Source organism: Cynocephalus volans, chromosome 1 (genome assembly GCF_027409185.1).
Source record: "Cynocephalus volans isolate mCynVol1 chromosome 1, mCynVol1.pri, whole genome shotgun sequence".
Lineage (NCBI taxonomy): Eukaryota > Metazoa > Chordata > Mammalia > Dermoptera > Cynocephalidae > Cynocephalus > Cynocephalus volans.
The window spans coordinates 268,553,645-268,574,533 of record NC_084460.1 but is presented as its reverse complement, the minus strand read 5'-3'; the positions used below and the strand labels follow the sequence as shown (position 1 = coordinate 268,574,533).

The 20,889-nt window shown below is 33.0% G+C and overlaps 1 protein-coding gene across 24 annotated transcripts in view; it reads right to left on the bottom strand.

Moving 5' to 3' along the window:
• The window catches only part of ABI2 (abl interactor 2), a 105,965-nt gene that overhangs the window by 26,762 nt on the left and 58,314 nt on the right, over positions 1–20,889 (bottom strand). For 6 of the 24 annotated variants that reach the window (XR_010024174.1, XM_063103865.1, XM_063103901.1 and 3 more), the window contains exons 3-6: positions 17,669–17,845; positions 8,527–8,624; positions 2,513–2,659; positions 1,673–1,797 (exon numbers count right to left, since the gene is read on the bottom strand). Coding sequence is in view for 23 of the 24 variants with exons in the window: in XM_063103865.1 (XP_062959935.1) it covers positions 1,673–1,797; positions 2,513–2,659; positions 8,527–8,624; positions 17,669–17,845 (547 nt within the window). In the remaining variant the exon portion in view is untranslated. Of the gene's footprint in view, positions 1–509; positions 693–1,672; positions 1,798–2,512; positions 2,660–8,526; positions 8,625–17,668; positions 17,846–20,889 lie in introns of all 24 variants that reach the window. The other 18 variants (XM_063103932.1, XM_063103965.1, XM_063103976.1 and 15 more) reach the window with 7 other exon arrangements.

Sequence of the window (20,889 nt, the reverse complement as noted above, 5' to 3'; positions counted from 1 at the left end):
TTTGTTATATCAAATATTTCCTATAAAATATACCTTAAAATTGTTACAGACTTTTATTTTTGTTAATGGCTTACCCTGTATTAAATAATAACAATATTTCTAATGACAGCCTCTCAAAACTGTATAGAAGGTAGCACCAGAAATTCACAAATCTCTACTAAACAAAATTCAAGCAAAAAAAATGTATATTTGTGCTATCCTATTCGGAAAATGTACGAGAAACTTTACCCTAATTTTCTTAGGAAATTCTAATCTTTAGTCACATGCCACATTCTAGTTATGATATTACAGGAGTACTTCAAAAAGTCTGTCTAAAAAATAAGAATTAAAAGATAATATTAATCTTTCCATATACTTTCTGAAGTATCCTTATATTCTTCATGTACATATTTTTTTTTTTTAACACAAAGTACAAACCAAACAAACAAAAAAATTATAAAGCTGGAGTTCCAGGGAAGAAAATAGCCAGAGGATTGGATCTGCCTTCCAATACATAAGCCAATACTCACCTGTAGGGGGAGTGGAAGAAACAACAGGGGGAGTTGGAGAAGTGAAGCCATCAGCCAGGGTCTGGGCACCCCCAGCAGCAGCGTCTGGGGCAGTGGAGGAAGGGACAGTAGCAGGAGCAAGAGGGGCAGGGGCAGATGCAGAAGTAGCAGGAAGGGGAGGAGTGCCAGCAGAGCCAGCAGGGGCTAAGGGAAAAGAGGAGTAAGAGGCAGCATTAACGAGGCAGTCACATGAGGCAAGATCAGAAAAGGCATCAGAGTATTTAATGTTAGATATTCAGCACTAACCAAAGAATAGAGAGTTGAAAAAAAAAAAGAATGAAGCTTATTTAAAGGATTATTAAGTATGCAGCAAACAATTCAAGATGCTCAGGGTAATGTACAGATTTTTTAATTCATTAAAAACAACATTCCTTTTTACCTAAAAGCCGCTACTCTGCAAGAAAAGTGCTCCCTTTATATTGTCTTTTTTAGCATAACAGTCTATAAATAATATACAAAACTAAACATAATACACAAAAAAACACAGTATTACATTCTGAATTACACAAATCAGAAAACAGACAATATCTTAACTGGTAAAAAAGAATTTTTTAAAAGTCTATTTCATAACTTTTTAAAAAGGTATTATCTACTTGTTACTATAAGTAAACCAAATATGTAACATTTTATCCTTAAGCCTTTTGTATCAGGCTTTTAAAAATAAATTTTAACCCTGGGTCCTCAGATCGAATAAGCACAGTTTTCTGTTTCAGAGACCAAATTCCAATAGTTCACTAAATATAACTGTCAAAACTACTATTACGTTTTCCCAGTCCATTGTTACCAATATTCTCACAGAGTCTCTACAATGTCCAAAGACATGCAATTATAACACTACCTGGAATTAAACATGTAACTGATACCAAAATGGTGCTTAAAACCTCAAAGAACCAGCTAAGCCACAGTACCAAAGGCATAAAACCAAATAACAGAGAAGTGCAAAGTGAGCAAAAACTTACAAATCACTTAATTAAAAATAACAAATGTATAAAGACTTCCCAACATTTACGGAATCCTAAAGGAAGAAAAATCCTGATTATGAAGAAAGCCGACTGTAATTAATTCACAAATTGAATTCAAATTCAGAAAGGAAAACTGAAGATGAAGCACCATTAATATTTTACCTGGAAAGACACTGGGAGGAGATGGAGTAGGAACAGCAATAGGAACTCCCACACTCCCACTTCCACTGTTCTCACGACTACTGCTCCGACTACTTGGGTGGCTTCCACCACTGCTCCCACTGCTGCTAAAGAAATAAGAGCCACAGTATTTATAAATAGGAAGATATCATCAGCATTTCCCCAAATTTTCTAAAATTAATATAGCTACAATAAAAATAATTCAAAAGCCTTCCACTTCAAATCTGAATTTCTTAATGAAGCTGGAGAAAAGGGTTCAATAAACTTGTTTTGACCACCTTTTAATAAGCATGTATTAAAGAAATTAAGAAAAAATTCTCCATAAATATAAGTGATAAGAGCTGGGGCTCAACACATCAAAATAATAAATATTACCTTCTTATACTCCAGTTCAATGCCTGAGGAAACTTCTTTTATAATAAAAACATTTTCCTAAACAAATTGTTTGATTAGTTTTAATTTGTATGATACCTTGATATACTATCTCATATTAATGTTGTATTGTGTATAGTTTTTCATCTGTAAAGTTGCACCAAAAAACAACTTGAATTTTCCTACATCTGGTCCATAATTTTTTTTTCAGATCAACTAAACTATTAATCTTATAGAGAAGTTTGCACTTTAAGATGTCTATTCTTTTTCAACTTCCTGACTGCTCAAAGTTGCATCAGAACATGAGGAGAGAGAAGTGGAATCAAATGAGGTTGGGGAGAATAGAGTGAGGAAAAGAACTCAGTGGTTGGAAAATGAGAGAGATTTAACTTATCTGAATAGATTGTGGTACTATGACCATCACATTTTGCACTGAGGTAGAGAAAATACCTGTAAGTTCGATTTCTTTGATTCACAGAAGCTGTCCTCACAGGGCTCTGCTGCGAGGGAGCCATATTACGGGTTGGGCTAGGTACGTAATCATTTGGTACCACTGGAGGACGCACTGGCTCCAGTGTGCGATAGGGGGAGTGCCGCCTACAAAAAGAAGAGCGTATGTACTGTGTGATTAAGCAAATTTCGGCACAGTAAATTCAAAGAGTTGGCAGTAGTGAAATACAATTTGTCATCAGAGGTAGGAATGTGTTTTAACATAACCGAGCTACCAATTTCATATCTTTCCTAAAGTATTACTTCTCCGTCATTAGAGTTTTGGTGAATATTATTATTTTTCATTTCCCTGTGCTAATGCAATTTTGTTCATTTATCCTCAGAGAGCACATTCTCCATCACTTAATGTTTCCCAGATCCTACTCTTCTTAAAAGAGTTTGAATTATTTTAGTATCATGTCAAAAACCTTCCAACTGCACTGCATTAATGCCTTAATTATCCTCCCTAACCAAAGATACTCAAAGATAGGAACAAATCTGGATTTCTGATCCATAACCCCCACAATGCCAGTCATAACAACTCACTTCTCTTTCTATATACTAAATACATAGAAATTAAAGTATATCTGTACATAAAAATACACATTTAATCTCATCTCCTTCCATTCTCACAACCTCACTTTCTCCCTCAACTTGATCTCTTTCCTCTTCTCCTCCTCAGAGTTCAGCATTTACAAGGGAAAAGAAATCTTTTTTAAATAGTCCACTTAAGTCCTTCTACCTTATTTACTCTGAGCTGTAAAATACAAACCAGTCTGAATTTTGGGGGGGTGGGGGGGCAGGTAGGGGGAGATAGAGGTTAACTTTTTTTCTATTTTTTTATCTTTTCTTTTTTTTTAAAATCATTATATACAGTATAGTTGATTATCATGGCCCTTTACCAATTCCTCCTTTTCCTCCCTCCCTCTACCCAGACTGAATTTTATTAACATATATTTCTTTCTTTTTCCCCAAATTTCCTTTTAAAGGAAGAGGATAAGAAGAGTAAGAAAAGAAATATAGGAAACTGGACACCGGTTAAAACACTACTGATTAAATACGTTCTTGTCTCTTAAGTTTCCATATTCTTTGCAGCAATGATCCTCAACTGACATGCAACTGACATCTTGGAGGTGCATTATGGTCTTTAAAAGAATAAAAATTGGAAATCTCAAGATGTGAAAATTATAAACTTTGTTTTCCTGAAATAATGTTGCGCAACTGACTTAGATATTTGTCAACATTTCATTTCCCATAGAATCCCAGAATTCCTTTACATATTGCTCTCAGGGGCCACTCAAGTTATGACTTTTATGATTTTGGATGAGATCACTTTGCAATGACCCCATTCACTCTACTAACCTCAAAATCTCCTTCCAGAAATACATATATATATTAATAATTAAATATAATGAGGGGGCACTGGATGAGATACTGTGTTAAAGGAAGAAAAAAGCATGTCAGAACATTGGGTTTAAAATTTGAAAAAGAAGTTCAAGCACCTCTGAAATTATAATGCAAATATAAAAATAAAATGGAAAACTGAGTAATTTCTAAACATATGATTTTTAGACAATTTTTCCTAGACAGTAAAATAGTTCTGTTTCAACCAAAAAAAGCCCTTTGCTAATTGAGAACGATACAGTGAAGGCAATGATACAAACAAGGTAAAAAACAAGGGGCAAAGAAACAAAAATGGTGACTAGGCAAAGACTGTGTGAAAAAAAACGGGCTGTGACCATCAACTGGCCGAGTGGTGCTCAGCAACTCTGGTCTCCAAGGATCCTGCAGAACCATTACTAATATACAAGGAAAACAAATATTCGTATATAGCGGTCTTTAAAAAGTTCATGGAAAGATTAGCATTATCTTTTAATTCCATTTTTCCACAAATCTTTTTCAAGTACCCTCATATGAGTAAATCTTCAAAATCTGATAATTTTATTTTACCAGAGACTAAGTGGGTTATCTTGCTAACAATCTTGATTTAAAACAAACAGTTCCTCTTGAACTTTCTACTCTTACCCCCTACTATTTCATATACATTCTACCCTGAAGTTTAAATCTTATTTGGTCCACTAGGATCTTTCCTCTCTAAGCAGAATTTTTTACCCATCTTTAATAAAGCCATCCTATTCCTTGATGGAATTCATTTATTCCTTTTGTCTGCCAGTGTCCTAACTATAATTACTCTTCCAACATTATCCTCCATTATATCCCAGCTCATCTTTGTCCTGTCCTGATTCACATGCTTGATTGCATTTTGGGGGTTTTTGTGGGGGGGGTTTTTGTTTGTTTGTTTTTTGTTTTTTGTTTTTTTGGTGAGGGGGCCAAAAACAACATTACTAATTAAAAGCCTTTTAGCATATACAATAAAGCCAATGGTTGTCAAAGCATTTTGTATTTGTCTCATACATTTTTCAATCCAATTTGTGGTACAGTGACCCTGAAAAGTTGATAGAGGACAAATATTACCCCCTTTTACAGATGAAAAAATTGAATTTCTGAGAGGCTAACTATAAAGGACCATAGAGCAAGCAGCAGAGCTGGACCCAAATTTTAGTCATATGGCTTCTGGGCTATATTACCATGCCCACCTGATCACAACAAACCAAGTTTATACTATGATGCTATAGAAGAAGAAAGTCAAGCTTTTCCATTAATTGACCATTTTTGACAAAGGTCAAATCCAGAGCCCAATTCTAGATGAAATTAAAGCTCAATATTCTCATAAATTATACAGAATTTTATAACCTACACAGCCTTCTTGAGAAGGACAGTCTGAGTTCAGCTGTACTACAAAAAACTGTAAACTTTTTCTGAAAAAAAAAAAAAAAAAAATTAGACTGCAATTTGTAATAAACCAGGAACTTGGGCTTGGATTTTTACCTCCAATTTAAAATTAGAAAAAAAACTTCTAAACAAATTTTTTTTAATATGGAGATGTGTTTCCCAGGAAAAGGGAGAGTTACACACACACAAAATAACCCTAGGAAGAAAATGTTCTGGAATTATGTTAAGTGAAATAATAAACCAGGAACAGAAAGAGAAATACTGCATGTCCTCAACTCATGAGTGGGAGCTAAAAAAAAAATAAACAAATAAACTAAAGAAACAAACAGCAATCACAATAATACACTGAACTTTCAACAGGAGAGAACAGAACTGAGGTTACCAGAGGTGGGAAGGGGGGAGGAACGGTTAATGAGAAATTGGTAAAGAGTCACAAAAAAATGATTATATTGTGTAATACTGAATATACTAATTATCCTGATTTTAGCATCACATGTTGGATATTCAATGTGGTACCCCACAGATACGTAAAATTGATCATGTTTCAATTAAAAAACAAAGGAAATAAAACATTACAAAACCCCTTGCAAGAAAAAAAAATGCTCTGGGATTCATCCCAGGAATATAAGGATGGTTTAACATATGCAAATCAATAAATGTGATATACCACATTAACAGAAAGAAAGACAAAAAACCATATAATCATTTCAATTGACAAAAAATTTGACAAAACTGAACAATCCTTCATGATAAAAACTCTTAAAAAACTAGGTATTGGAGGTATGTACCCTCAATACAATAAAAGCCATATATGAAAAACCCACAGCTAACATGATACTGAATGGTAGAAGCTGAAAGCTTTCTTTCTTAGATCAGGAAAAAGACAAAAATGCCCACTTTCACCACTTCTATCCAACATAATGCCGAAGTTCAAGCCAGAGCAATTAGATAAGAGAAAGAAAGAAAGGACATCAAATTGGAAAGGAGGAAGTCAAACTGTCCCTCTCTGCAAACGACATAATCTTATATACAGAAAACCCTAAGGATTCCACAAAAAAAACTGTTAAAACTAATAAGAGAATTCAAGAAAGTTGCAGGATACAAAATCAACATGCAAAAAGTCAATAGCACTTCTATACACTAATAGTGAACTATCTGAAAAAGAAATCAAGAAAACAATTCCTTTTACAATAACCACAAAAAATTAAGTAAGCAGGAATAAACTTAACCAAGGAGATAAAAGAGAGCTACACTGAAAACTATAAAACTTTGAAGAAAGAAACTGAGGAGGACATAAACAAATGGGAAGATATCCCACGTTCATGGATTGGAAGAATCAACATCATGAAAATATCCATATTATCCAAAGCAATTTAGGCATTCAACACAATCCCTATCAAAATACCAATAATCTTAATATTTGTATGGAACCACAGAAGACTTCATATAGTGAAAGCAATTATGAACAAAAAGAACAAAGCTGGAGGCATCACACACTTCCTGAGTTCAAAATATGCTACAAAGCTATAGTAACCAAAACCACATGGTACTGGCATAAAAACCGACACACAGACCCATGAAACAGAATAGAGAGCCCAGAAATAAATTCACACATCTACAGCTAACTGATCTTTGACAAAGGTGCCAAGAATATATATCGGGGAAAAGCCAATCTCTTAGTAATGGTGCTGGGAAAACTGGACGCAGAGAATGACATTAGACCCCTACCACTCACCATATATAAAAATAAACTTGAAATGAATTAAAGATTTAAATGTAAAACCCAAACCTATGAAACCACTATAAGAAAACATAGGGAAAATGATCAACAACATGGGGCTGGGCAAGAATATTTTTAAATAATACTTCAAAAGCACAAGCAATAAAAGCAAAAATAGACAAATAGGATTACATCAAACAAAAAAGCTTTTGCACATCAAAGGAAACTGTTAACAGAGGGAAGAGACAACTTACAGAATGGGAGAAAATATCTGAAAACTATACATCTGACAAGGGGTTAGGAACATATAAGAAATTTAATGGCAAAAAAAAAACAATCCAACTGAGAAATGGGCAAAGGATCTTAACAGACATTTTGCAAAAGAAGACATACAAATGGCCAAAGGCATATGAAAAAATGCTTAGCATTACCAATCATCAGGGAAACACAAATCAAAACATCAAGATACCACTTCACTCTGTTTAGAATGGTATTATCAAGAAGACAAAAGAAAACAAATGCTGGCAAAGATGTGAAGAAAAGGGAACACTTGCACACTGTTAGGGGGAGTGTAAACTAGTACAGCCATTATGGAAAACAACATGAAGGTTCCTCAAAAAATTAAAAATAGAACTACCATATAATCTAGCAATCCCACTACTGGGTATATACACAAAGGAAATGAAGTCAGTACATCGAAGAGATATCTGCACTCCCATGGTTATTGAAGCACAATTTACAATAGTCAAGATACGGAATCAACCATAAGTGTCCAACAATGGATGAATGGGTTAAAAAAATGTGGCATATATACACAATGAAATACTTATTCAGCCATAAAAAAATGAAATCCTGTCATTTGTGGCAACATAGATGCACTTGGAAGTTGTTAAGTGAAGTAAGCCAGGCATAAAAAGACAAATACCACATGATCTCACTCATATGTGGAATCTAAAAAAATTCAAATCCTGATATTACAGAGACAGAGAAGGGGAGGAAGGAAGGGAAAAAAGGAAGAGGTTGGCCAACGGGTACAAAATTAAAATTATATAGGGGGAATAAATCCTGGTGTTCTATTGCACAGCAGGGTGACTATGGTTAATAATTAAGTTGTGTATATTACATAATAGCTAGATTAGGTTCAGATGCCCATACTGGCCAGCCATCCCCCCCAAAAAAATAGCTAGAGGAGAGACTTTTGAATGTTTTCATCAGAAAGAAATGATAAATGCATAAGGTGACAGTTACATTAACTACCCTGACCTGATCATTATACAGTATACATATGTATCAAAACATCAGTTTGTACCTCATAAGCATATACAATTACAATGTGTCAATTAAAATTTTTTAAGAAGAAAATGTTCTCTTTATTCAAAAATAATTTAAATATATGTTGTGTTTAGTTTTAACACAATACTACATAAAATGGTTTTCAATTACTATTTAGTTATATACTCACCCAAGTGTCCCTTTCCCTGACATTGGGGGACTGGGGGGTTTCTGAGTTGGAGGTGTTGTACGTGGCAGCCCACCCATCTTCATATTCTGGGTACTCACCTAAAAAATTTTGAGGAAAACTCAACTTAACTCGTATGCAGTGAAATGAAGTACCACTTTAGGGAAATAATGCTATGCTATTTAAGAAAGGATGGGAAGGTTTAAATACAGGGGAAAAAAATCAGAGGCCATGCATTTCATATGCGATTTCTACTCTACTATTATTCTACAGTTGTACTCAAAGGACTCTTCCTAACATGAGATCTTCAAATGCTTATAAACTTATGTGCAAAGACTATATTTGCCATTAGGTCATCACACCAACAGATCACTGGTTAGACTATTTGATATTACATTCTATTGAAATTAAATAGGATAACTACAAAAATTTTAGTTTTAATAAAGAATAACTCAATCAGAAACAATAATGCCTTTAAGCAATTCTTTACTTTTTAGAGAGCTTCCTTTGATAGCAAGTGTATCATAAACAAAATACATTTCCCAAATAAAAATATGCAACTTTATGCATATGATCCATTGTAACTCTAAAATTAAAATAAATTATAATATATAAAAAATTTTTTAGTTTTTTAAACTGTGGATCAGCCTTACAATTCAGATTTCTTTAATGTTCTCTTATGACGGAATCACCTACCTGAAAACTGCTAGAAGTTCAAGGCATGTTCCTAAACATCTGAACCAGAAACTGAGGGCTGAGGTATCCCCATTCATCTGTAAGCAGCACAAGTGCCATTTGCAAGGTCCTAGTTCCAATGGGAATTAGACCCACTCAGGCCCAAACTGAATGTTACTTCGGGCATGAGAAAGATGTGACATAGTCCTAAGTCAGAGCTGGACCATGACTCCACTCACTGTTCTATCCCCAACTGAAAATGCAAGTGTAGGAAAGATGGGTAATCTAGGAATAATAGATGTCACCAGAGCAGTACGTCAGCACTTACACCAAAAGCCCTAGAACCCTGGATATCTTAAGGAGCTCAGAGAAGTCATTCACAAATACAGTTCAAATGCAATCTCAAATTGTTTGAGGCTATCAGTGGGTTAGTTAATGTTCACCATACAGATTCATAACTGACCCTATTATAAGTCCCTAATATTTTGGATTGCCATCTTCAAAACACTTCAAAAAAGAATCTCGACTTTCCTAATAAAAACATCTACATTATTCAAATTATACTTGTAAAATACAACGTAAGACATTATATACCATTGAAATCAGAATACATTTATAGTGTAATTTCAAAATATAAATTTTAAGAAAAGAAATCATAATTGTATACCAAGTATTGAGGCTGTCAAAATTAATTCTGGCTTAGTTGGAATTTTTAAAAATCCTAAAACACTTACTTTTTATCTGAATAGGCAAGAAATAATATATCAAGAAACAAATTCTTCAAATGAATAGCCCAGTGAACAAGTTGCGTGTGATGTTAAAACAATCATTAATGACAAATGATACCTTTGAAATGTCAAAATTTTTAAAGTGAAGTATTTATCTGTAATCCTTTTGTTGTTGCTTTTAAACAATAAATGCAAAACAAACCAATTATCAAGTAATAATAAAAATTAACTTATCCTTGCTCTCCCTCATCAATAATAAGCAGAGGGTATACTAATTGTATCTTGAAATGAAAATGCCAGAAGTTTTTTTTAAAAAATCAACCCACATTTGGGGAAAATTATAGGAGTAACATGACAAATAACCAATAGTTCTGAAAACTGTAAATCTTAATTTATGATACTAAAAGACTTTAAAAGTAGTAACCCAAGTCCTTTAAGCTCAACCTTAAACAACATAAAACCCAAAGTTACTTTAAGTGATGAGGAAGAAGTGAACCAAACACTAAACTATGTCAATTTGCTAGAAACAGGAAGTAAAAGAAGCAGGAACAGAAAAAGAGTAAAAGAGAATTTTATTCTATACATGGGATAGCTAAAATACTTCAAAACAGCTTTACAATTCTGATTTGTTTTAGGTTTTAATACGTAAAGAATTTTTGTTTAAATTGCAGTATCTTAAATAGGTCTTTGAACTTACTCCAAAAATAATATAAAATAAAGAATCTATAAATTAAAATCTGGTGGACATTAAATAAAACAATACATTTCATGATCTGTAATCATCAAATTTTTGTTTTTGCTTGGTTAATGGGGCTGGATGAGTAACAAATCACTTAAGAAACCAAAATCCCTGTATATCCAAACCATCTAATTTTATACTTCATTGATACTATTAAGCTATTAAGCTAAAAGTTTTTCAGTATTTCCTCAAAGCAGTTTTCCTTTGTGAAAAATGTTTCTTGCTAAGTAAACCAATGAATATGCTATGCAGAATATAAATACTGCCATCTACCTAGAGGAAAAGGATATACAGCAATAAATGCCAAACAAAATTTATTTATAATAGGTAGAATCTGTATTATAATTAAAGTTAAGAAACTATTTCAATCCTAAAATGATTTGGTAAAAAAACATATATATTTACTGGATAGCTATCATGCTCCTACAAACTATTCTGAGGGAAGTTTTTAATAGAAAACATTTCCTGACAAGTAATAAAACACACGACTAAACTGTATGTGGTAGTGGTGGGAAACTTGTGCACACACACACACACCATAAACTCAGTACAAACCAACACTGCAGCCTCTTCAGAACAGTAATTCCACATGAAATATTTTTTTAAACTACAAACATAGAACTACCATAACATGTAGTTAATGATCCTAAATTTTGAGTGGGAGTGCTTATCACACTTTTCAAAGAATTAGTTGGGAACTGGAATAAAACTATGGTGGCTGAATGAAACAATAATTTCTTTATGTGGGTATATGTTTATTACATAAAGCAGAAAGTCATCAAGAGCTAAGTGAAGTAGGTATTAGGTACAAGGAGGAACAGTAAGGAAAAGTCCCTTTTTTCCCCCTACTGGAGAGAAACCTCCAAAAAAACAAAAGTAGAAGAAATAATTCATTTAGGTGATGAGGGTTATAATGCATGCCACAAATACTTTCCCACTGGCCTATGATGAATGCAGATAATACTAGAGGTAGGAACAGTTCTTTTATGACCAAAGAGTGGTCTAGTCTTCCAGGCTTCAAAGACCCCTACAACCAGCAGCCCCACCCATTAGGTCACTTATGCCTTAATATTTTTCTCTACAGTGCTCTGACCTTTCCTGCTCTATCCCTCTTGGTAAATTCATTACCTCCTTGAATCTTGATATATAATGTTCGTTACAAATCTCGGCATTTTCCAGCACCCTCTGAGCTTCAGTATTATTTCTAAATATCTCTAGTTCATAGACAACATCACCTCCGCTACGAATCTCTCACTGACAGATGATCTGCTGCAATAAAACAGTGGCAGACACATTCTAAAATGGTACGTGTGGTATACCCTTCATTTATCAACCACATACCAGATTACTAGGTATAAGAGTAAAGCCACATGATAAAAGAAGGGAGTTTTGGAGACACAATGGTCTATAAAAGAATTTTTCTGCTTCTAAGGTATTTTGAAATAAATAAGAGTCACATGATTAAAACAAAAAGGAATGTCTACAAATTCTATAGAAAGCACAAAAAAAGAATTATCAATGTAGGAAGAAATTGTTAGGCGAGGTTTTGTAGGGAAAAACCTGACCTGTACTGTTAAGTTCAAAAAGAACAGCATTTAAATAGAGAGAGAGAAGAAGAGAAGCCTGTGTAGGATGTATCTGTGTGTGGAATAGTGAATATAGGAAGAAGCTGTGGTCAAGCACGTGTGGGCCTTCATTCTCTGACCAATATTATTCCCCATTATAGTCTTATTCAGTACATCATTCTTTGGCTTTCCAGAGACCTCTATCGCTCTCCTCAGAGAATACAGGAGGGGTCTTCAAAAAGTTCATGGAAAGATTTGAGTTATCTTTTAATTCAATTTTTCCAAGAATTTTTTGAAAGTATCCTCATATATCCCTTTTCAATTCCTAGGGGCTACTGGTAAAAGGATCAAGAGATCCCCTTAGGGACATCAAAGTTGAAACCAGGAATTAAGAGTATGAATTCAGGACAGAGGTAAAAATTTTAGTATGAGAGTTGAAAAGGCAAAAAGCCTAAGAAGCCAAGAGTCCTAAAATAATCCAGTACAGAGATGAGGGAATAAGAGATTAGGAGAAAGAGGGGAGAGAAACAGGCAAAGAAAGTAGTAGAAGAAAACAAGAGTGTAATAGACGAACTTCTGCTTGATTCTGTAAAGTTTCTAAACTTCTGCTTGATTTTGTAAAGTTTCTAACAACTGGATTTTGCCAAAACAGAATTGATGGCTCAAGATTGGAACTGATGGGCAAAAACATATGAGTTTCCCACGGGTTGCTGTCATTACAGAGTTTTTCTTCCAAGTGTTGTGTCGAGTAAATTTTTAAGAGTAAACCCTCAGCTGTACATGAAAGCTAGAAACAAGAGGGAAATTTTATCATTTCTGCAGGAAATGACAAATACTAAATACTCAAGTGAAAATGTTAGCCCTATTTTTTTAATATGGGATTAAATTATGGATCTTCAAGATCCTAGGCAAAATTTTCAAAAGTATTATATTCTTAACTTGTTAGCTGTAAAATAATCCCTTAACCCCTGCTTATTAATTATGCAAAATCTGCTTGGGGAATCTTCAACTGAAATAAATATTACATTAACAAATCAGAAGTCTTTACTATTTTTGATTAAACTAATATGTGTATTTTAAAAACTACTTAATTAGAGTAGAATTGTGGCTACTAGAGGCTGGGAAGGGGCAGAAGGGACAGGAAGAGGTTGGTTAATGGACACGAAACTACAGCTAGATAGGAAAAATAAGTTCTAGTGGTCTACAGCAGTGCTAGACATCTATAATTATCAATAATTTATTGTAGTTCTCAAATGCTAGAGAGCTCAAATGTTCTCATCACAAAGAAATGATAAATTTTTATGATGATGGTACGCTAACTACCCCAATTTGACCATACACACTGTATACATCTATGGAAATATAACTCTGTACTCCATAAATACGTACAATGTTTCAACTAAAAAATAAATTTCTTTTAATAAATAAAAAGAAAAAGTACTTAAGTAAGCATCATTGGTGACAACTTCACTGTTTTCAACAAAAAAATACATCACAAATATATCATATTGGCTTGAATAACAGAGTTTTAAGACTCTTTTTACTACTAAAATAGAGTGCAGAAATGGAACCAAAGTCATAGGTACATTCCACTTTTATATGGCCTCAGGCACATATTAAAACACTTCCAATATGGCATTCTGTCCACTGGCCTTTTATGCCCTTTGTTATAAAAATATCACCAAATTGTTTTCAAAAGTCTTAAGAATTAAACTCTACAACTTGACCGAAGTTTAAACCAGTTAATACAAATTTCGGATGAAAAGAACAATTAAGCATCACCAGAAAATGCTGTATAATATACTAGAAATTCAACTTTTAAGCAAGGAGGTCTGAGTCAAATCTCATGTGTCTGGTCCCAGAGTATGATGGGTTTGTTTAGAGACTGTCTGAAAAGCATCAAAAGTCTGACAGCAATGGGAGCAAAGACAGAGATCAAAAAGAGCTTAAAAAAAAAAAAAAAAAAGCGAGAGAGAGATAAAGGTAGAAGTGAAAGGAAAAAGGGCCAGAACTTAAATATGCTTTAAATCTAAAGCACATATTAAAGGCTCTGTTTAAATAGCTATACTGACTAAAATGAGGATAAGGAACCCACACTCATATTGATCTGGAGACTTCCAAGGCACTTGATAGAATCCACAGGTTTCCAAAAAGCTCAGTTGGAAAACCACTGGACTAGTTTACATTTGTAGTACCTTCTTACCTTAACATATTCAATTATTCGATTAATCACCCTTCTAAAACCACTAATTTTATATTTCTCGCCAGCATAAAAAGAGTAATGATTTGCTATATACTGAATTTATTTTCACTCTGATTTTTTTCATACTTGGGTTCACCCAAAATTATTAACTATGTGCCACAGGTTTAGAGAGAAGATAGAGATATTCACAAAAGGGAACAAGAAGAAAGGAAAGACAGAGCACTGGCACATTCTAGTTGCTAGATAAACTCAAGATACTCTCCTTACCCTGCTAATTCCACCCCTACAGAGTAGAAACACTTACACAGAGCCACAGTTCTCAGGAATGGAGCTTTATGAAGCAAAGAGCAAATGTATCAAGGGATCTTATATAAGTGTGATTTCCTGTTAGATCTTTCTAGAAGCCTTTCAGTTTGCCCTATCTCCCCCAAAATTAACACATCAAAAGCCAAAATTTAAATACAGACTTTAGAGGAAAAAGGCCAAGGCAGCCACACAGCCTGCTTTTGGTCTAGTTCACTGCAGCCCACCTATTTCAAGCAAAAAGAATCCCCTCCCAATTCCACATGCCTTAATCACCAATACTTAAGAGTTTGGAGCCAACACTCCAACCAATAACACAAGGAATGTATTTGCATAGGCTCCTCTGATCAGATCTACCATAAGCAGGTGAAATTTCTGGGGCCATGGAAAGTACTAACTAGTTAATGATTCAGAATTCAGTCATTTTGTCTTCTTGTTATCACTTCCCACACTGAAGACACTGCGAACAATGGGCTATTGGATAAAAAGAATATATATATTTGAAAAGAAATTATAAAATGTGGCTAAGCAAAAAAGAAAAAAGAGGAAATGAATGCTAAGTTTTATGAAAGTAATTTTAGTATTTTATTTGACAGGCTTCTTGAGTATAGTTGAATTATATTAAAATGTTACTGAAACAAATCACAAGAAATATTATCTCTAATTCTTGTATTTTGTTAAACACTATATAAGCTTTTGATGTTTTGCATATAATATTCATCTTTAAAAACTCTTAAAGTGAGTTTACACTGAAATATATCTTTTATACAGCTATTTGTTTTGCAAACTGCATGTTTTGCAACTGCAGACTAATTGTTTTGCAAAATGCATGATACTGCAACTTAAAAAAAACCCCGTAGCACTGAACATTTTCTGTCTCAATTTCTTCACATTAAGAGTTCAAAAGATAACAACATATTGTTCTCAGGGTGTATAATAAAGCACACCATTTATAGAATAAAAAGTCCATTACACAGGGGGAAGGTTAAATAAAGCACATTAGTTGGCCCTCTAATCCATTATAAAATTTCTATATTTACAAAAATCCAGTTAATTTTATTCCATAACAACCTTTTATGATAAGGTAAACAGTTACATTCATTTTCACAAAATATATTAATACTGCAAAGTAACCATTCATTCAACAAATATTTACTAAGCACCTAATGGGTGTCAGGCACCTTCTAGGCACAAAGGATAGAACAGTGAACAAAAGAGACAAAAAAAATCTGCCCTCAAGGAACATGGAGACACACCACAAAGTTGCAGGACAAAAAAATAAAATAAAGGAGAAATTATTGGTTTTAAAAGGCCAAGTGCCAAATATCTCCTTTACTCCCCATATGTAATACTCTACATAAGAACAAAGAATGGAAATCCAGCCCTGGAATCTCTTACCTTAAATCTAAGCAACCACTTAATGCATAAATGGAGCAAATAAAAGAGGTAAGGAAAAAAAGCATTGAAAGGTTAGTTGGAATTTCAAGATATGAAGAGAAAGGAAAAAAACAAAGAAAAAACAAGTTAAGCATTCAGCATTAACAAAATAATGTTTCAGTAGATTATAGAAAGAGTGGTTAAAGCAGGATGTGTCATGAACAGGAGTTCCTTTGATGAAATTATTTTAAGACATTGTTCTATTCAAAAATTCAACTTAGTGACCCTTAAAACACTAACAGTCCAAACAATGAAGGGACTACAGAGTCCGAAAAGAATAACTTTTTACTTTGAGGATTAAATAACAATCAGGGGGAAATCATCTTTTTATTACATAAGTGTGCAAGCACAAATGTGATATTCTAAGCGTCTTTTTGGCATTAGATTCTAGAAGTACCCTAAAATATTCTATTAACAGTTGTTTGTCTTGAATACATTTTACCAAGTTAAAATAAATTTGTTATTAATCAACTATCCAATTACACATCCTATTTTTAAACGTTCTAATTAGTAATCTAAATGCATGTAGGTATCAATTACAAAATTAAATATCGAATTCCAGATAACAACAGTACTTATATCAAAACGTTTACGAAGAGATTTTAAAAATAAATTTACATTATATATTTTCTTTTTACCTAGATCTACATTAAACTTAGATTTAACTGATTTCCAGCCATAATACTGTGGATGCATTTTTTATTTAAATATGCTTACATCTGAGAAAAAAAAAATCAACCGCATGAACTATACAGTTTCATTATAGGCATATATGTACAGTATATTTATTTGAAGTCACATTCCATAAGTCGTTGTCTCTCAAATTATTGATCAGATGCAAATTTTAAATAATACTTAGCTGAAGCTCTATACCAACACTAATTTAAATAAAATTTACATTCTTCAGTTTTAATTATGGTACTTTATATACACACTAAGCACTCAAATACATTTTAAAAGACAGCCAAAATGTATAATGGCTACACACTCAAAAGCAGTGGAAATATTAATTCACATACTACTTTTATCTGTACTATTCTCACCTAAAATGTTGAAATAAAATTATTTTAGAAAAATTCAAAGTACATGTTTATTAACTGTTGTTGTTTCTGAAAACTACTGCCAAAAGTCTGCTGATAAATTTTTGAGATAAGGTAAACACTTTAATAACATGCTGAATAATTTTTTAATCAGTCATATTAAATCACCATAAAGATTAGAAAGATTACGCCACACTTATTTACTCGATCTATATGAGGCATTATCATAATTGATTAAACAAATGCAATTCATTCAAAGATGACTGTTTAAAACTTGAGAATACACAACTAAGAAAAATCAAGAGGGATAAAAGTTATAGTAGCAAAGAATCTTCAAACCACAACTGGGGCAAGACTTGGTCTTCTAGGAAAGGAAAGATAAAAGCTTAATTTTTCAAAGAGTTAGTTCCATTATGGGCTACTGTTTTTAAAAGCTTGACAAAAATTATACTTACCTTTACTCCATGTCCAATATCATCTAGAATTGTATAGTCAATAGGTTTTCTAATATAACGAACTGGTCGTTCAAGGTTGGCTGGAGCAATAATCTTGTGTGTCCTTGAAGTGTTTTTATTGGTAGTCAAAATACCAATTTCTCTTCTTGCAACTTTCTCTTTATGAATATCGACTGTCTGCAAAATATAATATATAAAAAAACAAAAGTATATAGCTCTGACATCCAGAAAAACTAAAATATTAATGCCCAGAGATTTAATATTGCTATTCATATTCTCAACTATGCTTGCTAAAAATTTTCTCCTTTCTGCACTACTGACTTTCTCCATTTTTAGGCTAATGCAAAGGTTGGCAAACCATGGCCCACAGGCCAAATCTGGCCCATCACCTGATTTTTACAGTCCACAAACTAAGAGTGGTGTTTACATTTTTTAATGGTTGAAAATCAATCAAAAGAAAAATTATGTTGTGACGTGAAATCTGTATGAAATTCAAATTTCAGTTTCTAGCATTAGTTTTATTGGAACACAGCCCTGCTACTCACCTGCTTACTTGTCTATGGCTACTTTTACAGTACAGTGGTAGAAATGAGTAGATACAACACAAACTTTATGGTCTGTAAAGCCTAAAATATTTATTAGCTGGCCCTACAGAAAGTTTGCCACCCCCTAGTTAAAGCATGCTAATTTTCCCTTCTCCATTAAGATTCAGCCTAATACAATGATTTTAAAAGCCACAATGATTAATCTGGTTACATTTTAAAATAACCTATTAGTATAATTTCAGTTAGTGCTTAAATACCTTCTCATTTAAAAAAATGGGGGGTGGGGAAGGGCGAAAATAGAAATATAATGTAAAAAATGAGTCATTTTTGACAGGAAAACAAGTTTGCTTGGGCAAAGCTGCTTATATTTTATCATGATACAATGCTTGTAAAATATTTCATTAATTTATTTATATTTATTAAATGCTCACATAGGACATAATTTAATATAGAATGATGATGTGTTTTTACTCACAGCCTTCTATTTGCTAACCAAGGATGAATTTCTCCACATACACAGGTAATTACTATACTAAAGCTTTTTTTAAAACTGCAAGTTGTAATTTAATGGTATATGAGCAGCAATTATTTTAAATAAATAGAAACATCACCACATAGCAAGATAAGTATTGTTTCTTGAAACACCTGTTTTGTCATGTATATAAATATACACATGAATTATGTACTGGATTCAATGTAAGATGGTTTTTTTGTCCCTCTGGGTTAGAGTCAAAAAAAGTTTATAAAACATTTCACTAAGATTGTTCAAATCTTTTACCACCATTCCTAGCTCAAGCAGCAATTAATACATACTATCTTTGCTAACTCCTCCCCAGTTCAATTTCTCCTTTCTAAAAGAAGAACCAAGTAATAACAATGGGAAGAAAAGATAACAATCGCAACATTATTAAATAACACCTTAAGAAATCTGAAAACTTATCATTTATCCTCCTAAACTGCCTAAAGTATGAGGTAAATGTGAAACAAATTCAAAGCCCCCTATTTCTCTACGATCAGTAGATCTTAAAAACAACAGAATCTATGTGTTTCAGGAGTAATAAATGAAACACAATTCTGAAAACACAGCATTGGTTTTTACAGAAGAGAATGGTTGAATTCAAGGTAATTAACACATTTTACTCAAAATAAGTCTTTACCTAAATGAAGTATCAAATCAAAAACTGACTAAGGTAGTAACCTGAACATGTTAAGTATTTCTTTTTAAGGGGAAAAAAAAAAAAAAAAAAAGACTCTGAAATTTTTCTGTGCATGTTAAGTTATGACACCTGCTTTCCTTTTCAACTGCTGAGGGAGCTATATAGAAAAGAGAATTTGCATATTAGTCATAATACTGGAATTTACTTAATTTTTAACTTCAGAGAATGGAAATTAATCACATTTTGCCTAAAGTTTAATGAGTCATCTTGATTCGTTAAAAATATGGGCTCGGAAAATTATTTCATAATTATCAAGTGTGCTTCAAAATAAAATAAAATATGGCACTTACTTTTTATATAACTGGTCTTTGACAGATCAGTTAAAGAAAGTTTAGTAGAGAATTTAAAAGAGAGAAAGTTTATTTAGACACCGTTTCTACTCTCCTCAGTTTTTAGTAATGTACTTAACTTATTCAGAAATGAAACGATAAGAATGTAAACCTGACCAACCACAACAGGATTCCAAGCTTACAGCAAATTAGAACTTCGATTTCAAATTTCCATGCTAAAAATATTAATAAATCCCTGGCGAATGGAAAAGGGAGGAACAATTTTCCATCTGTTATTTGCACTAATATACAGTAATATTTTATAACAAGCATATATTTTTAAATTGTTTTTTAAAAATTGAGACTTTTACAAAGCATTAAAACATAAGTTAGAAATCAGTTCATCTGATCACACAGAGATGCGACTTTGTAGGAGTTGGGGAAATTTACATATTACGTATATGTTCTCTTTGTATATACACAGATACACCCACAGCCCAAACCCATATACCATTACAGTAAGGATAAAAGAAAGACCAATATAGGAAAGGAAAAGATAACAGAACTATAGGCCTAAATAAGGAATAGTTGCTTTAACAGATCATAAAATTTGGCTCTAAACTTCTTGGGAGAAAAGGCAAAGTAGGAACCTAATAAGTTATATGGAAACATATTCCTTCATTGGGAAAGTGACAATTTTTTCAGCACTAAACTCTAAAAGGAATTTGTTAAAGAAATTATAAGGGGGAAAATGTTCTTTGTTGTTTATTACATCAATTATCAGTAAAAACTGATATATGTATTTTTAAAACATAATTCTTAAGAGCGTACAGCTATGGAAAGACAAAATAATTTAGTTGGCTATATAATGGTTTTAGTTGTATACTCTAAAAGAATGCCTACATCGTAGAAAAACTAGAGCAAAGTTTCTCAACAGTGCCACTATTGCCATTTTGGACCCAATAATTCTTTGTTGTGTGGGGCTGTCCTGAGCATTACAGGATACAGAGAAGCATCCCGATAGATACCCATAGCACTCGCCCACCCCAAATTGTGACAACCAAAAATGTCTAACACTGTCAAATATCCCCCTGGAAGCCAAACTGCCCTGGTTGAGAACCAGTAATCTAGAAGGAGAACTAATTAGCTAGTTCCTTATATTCTTCACTCTCAAATAGCAACACTGTTTC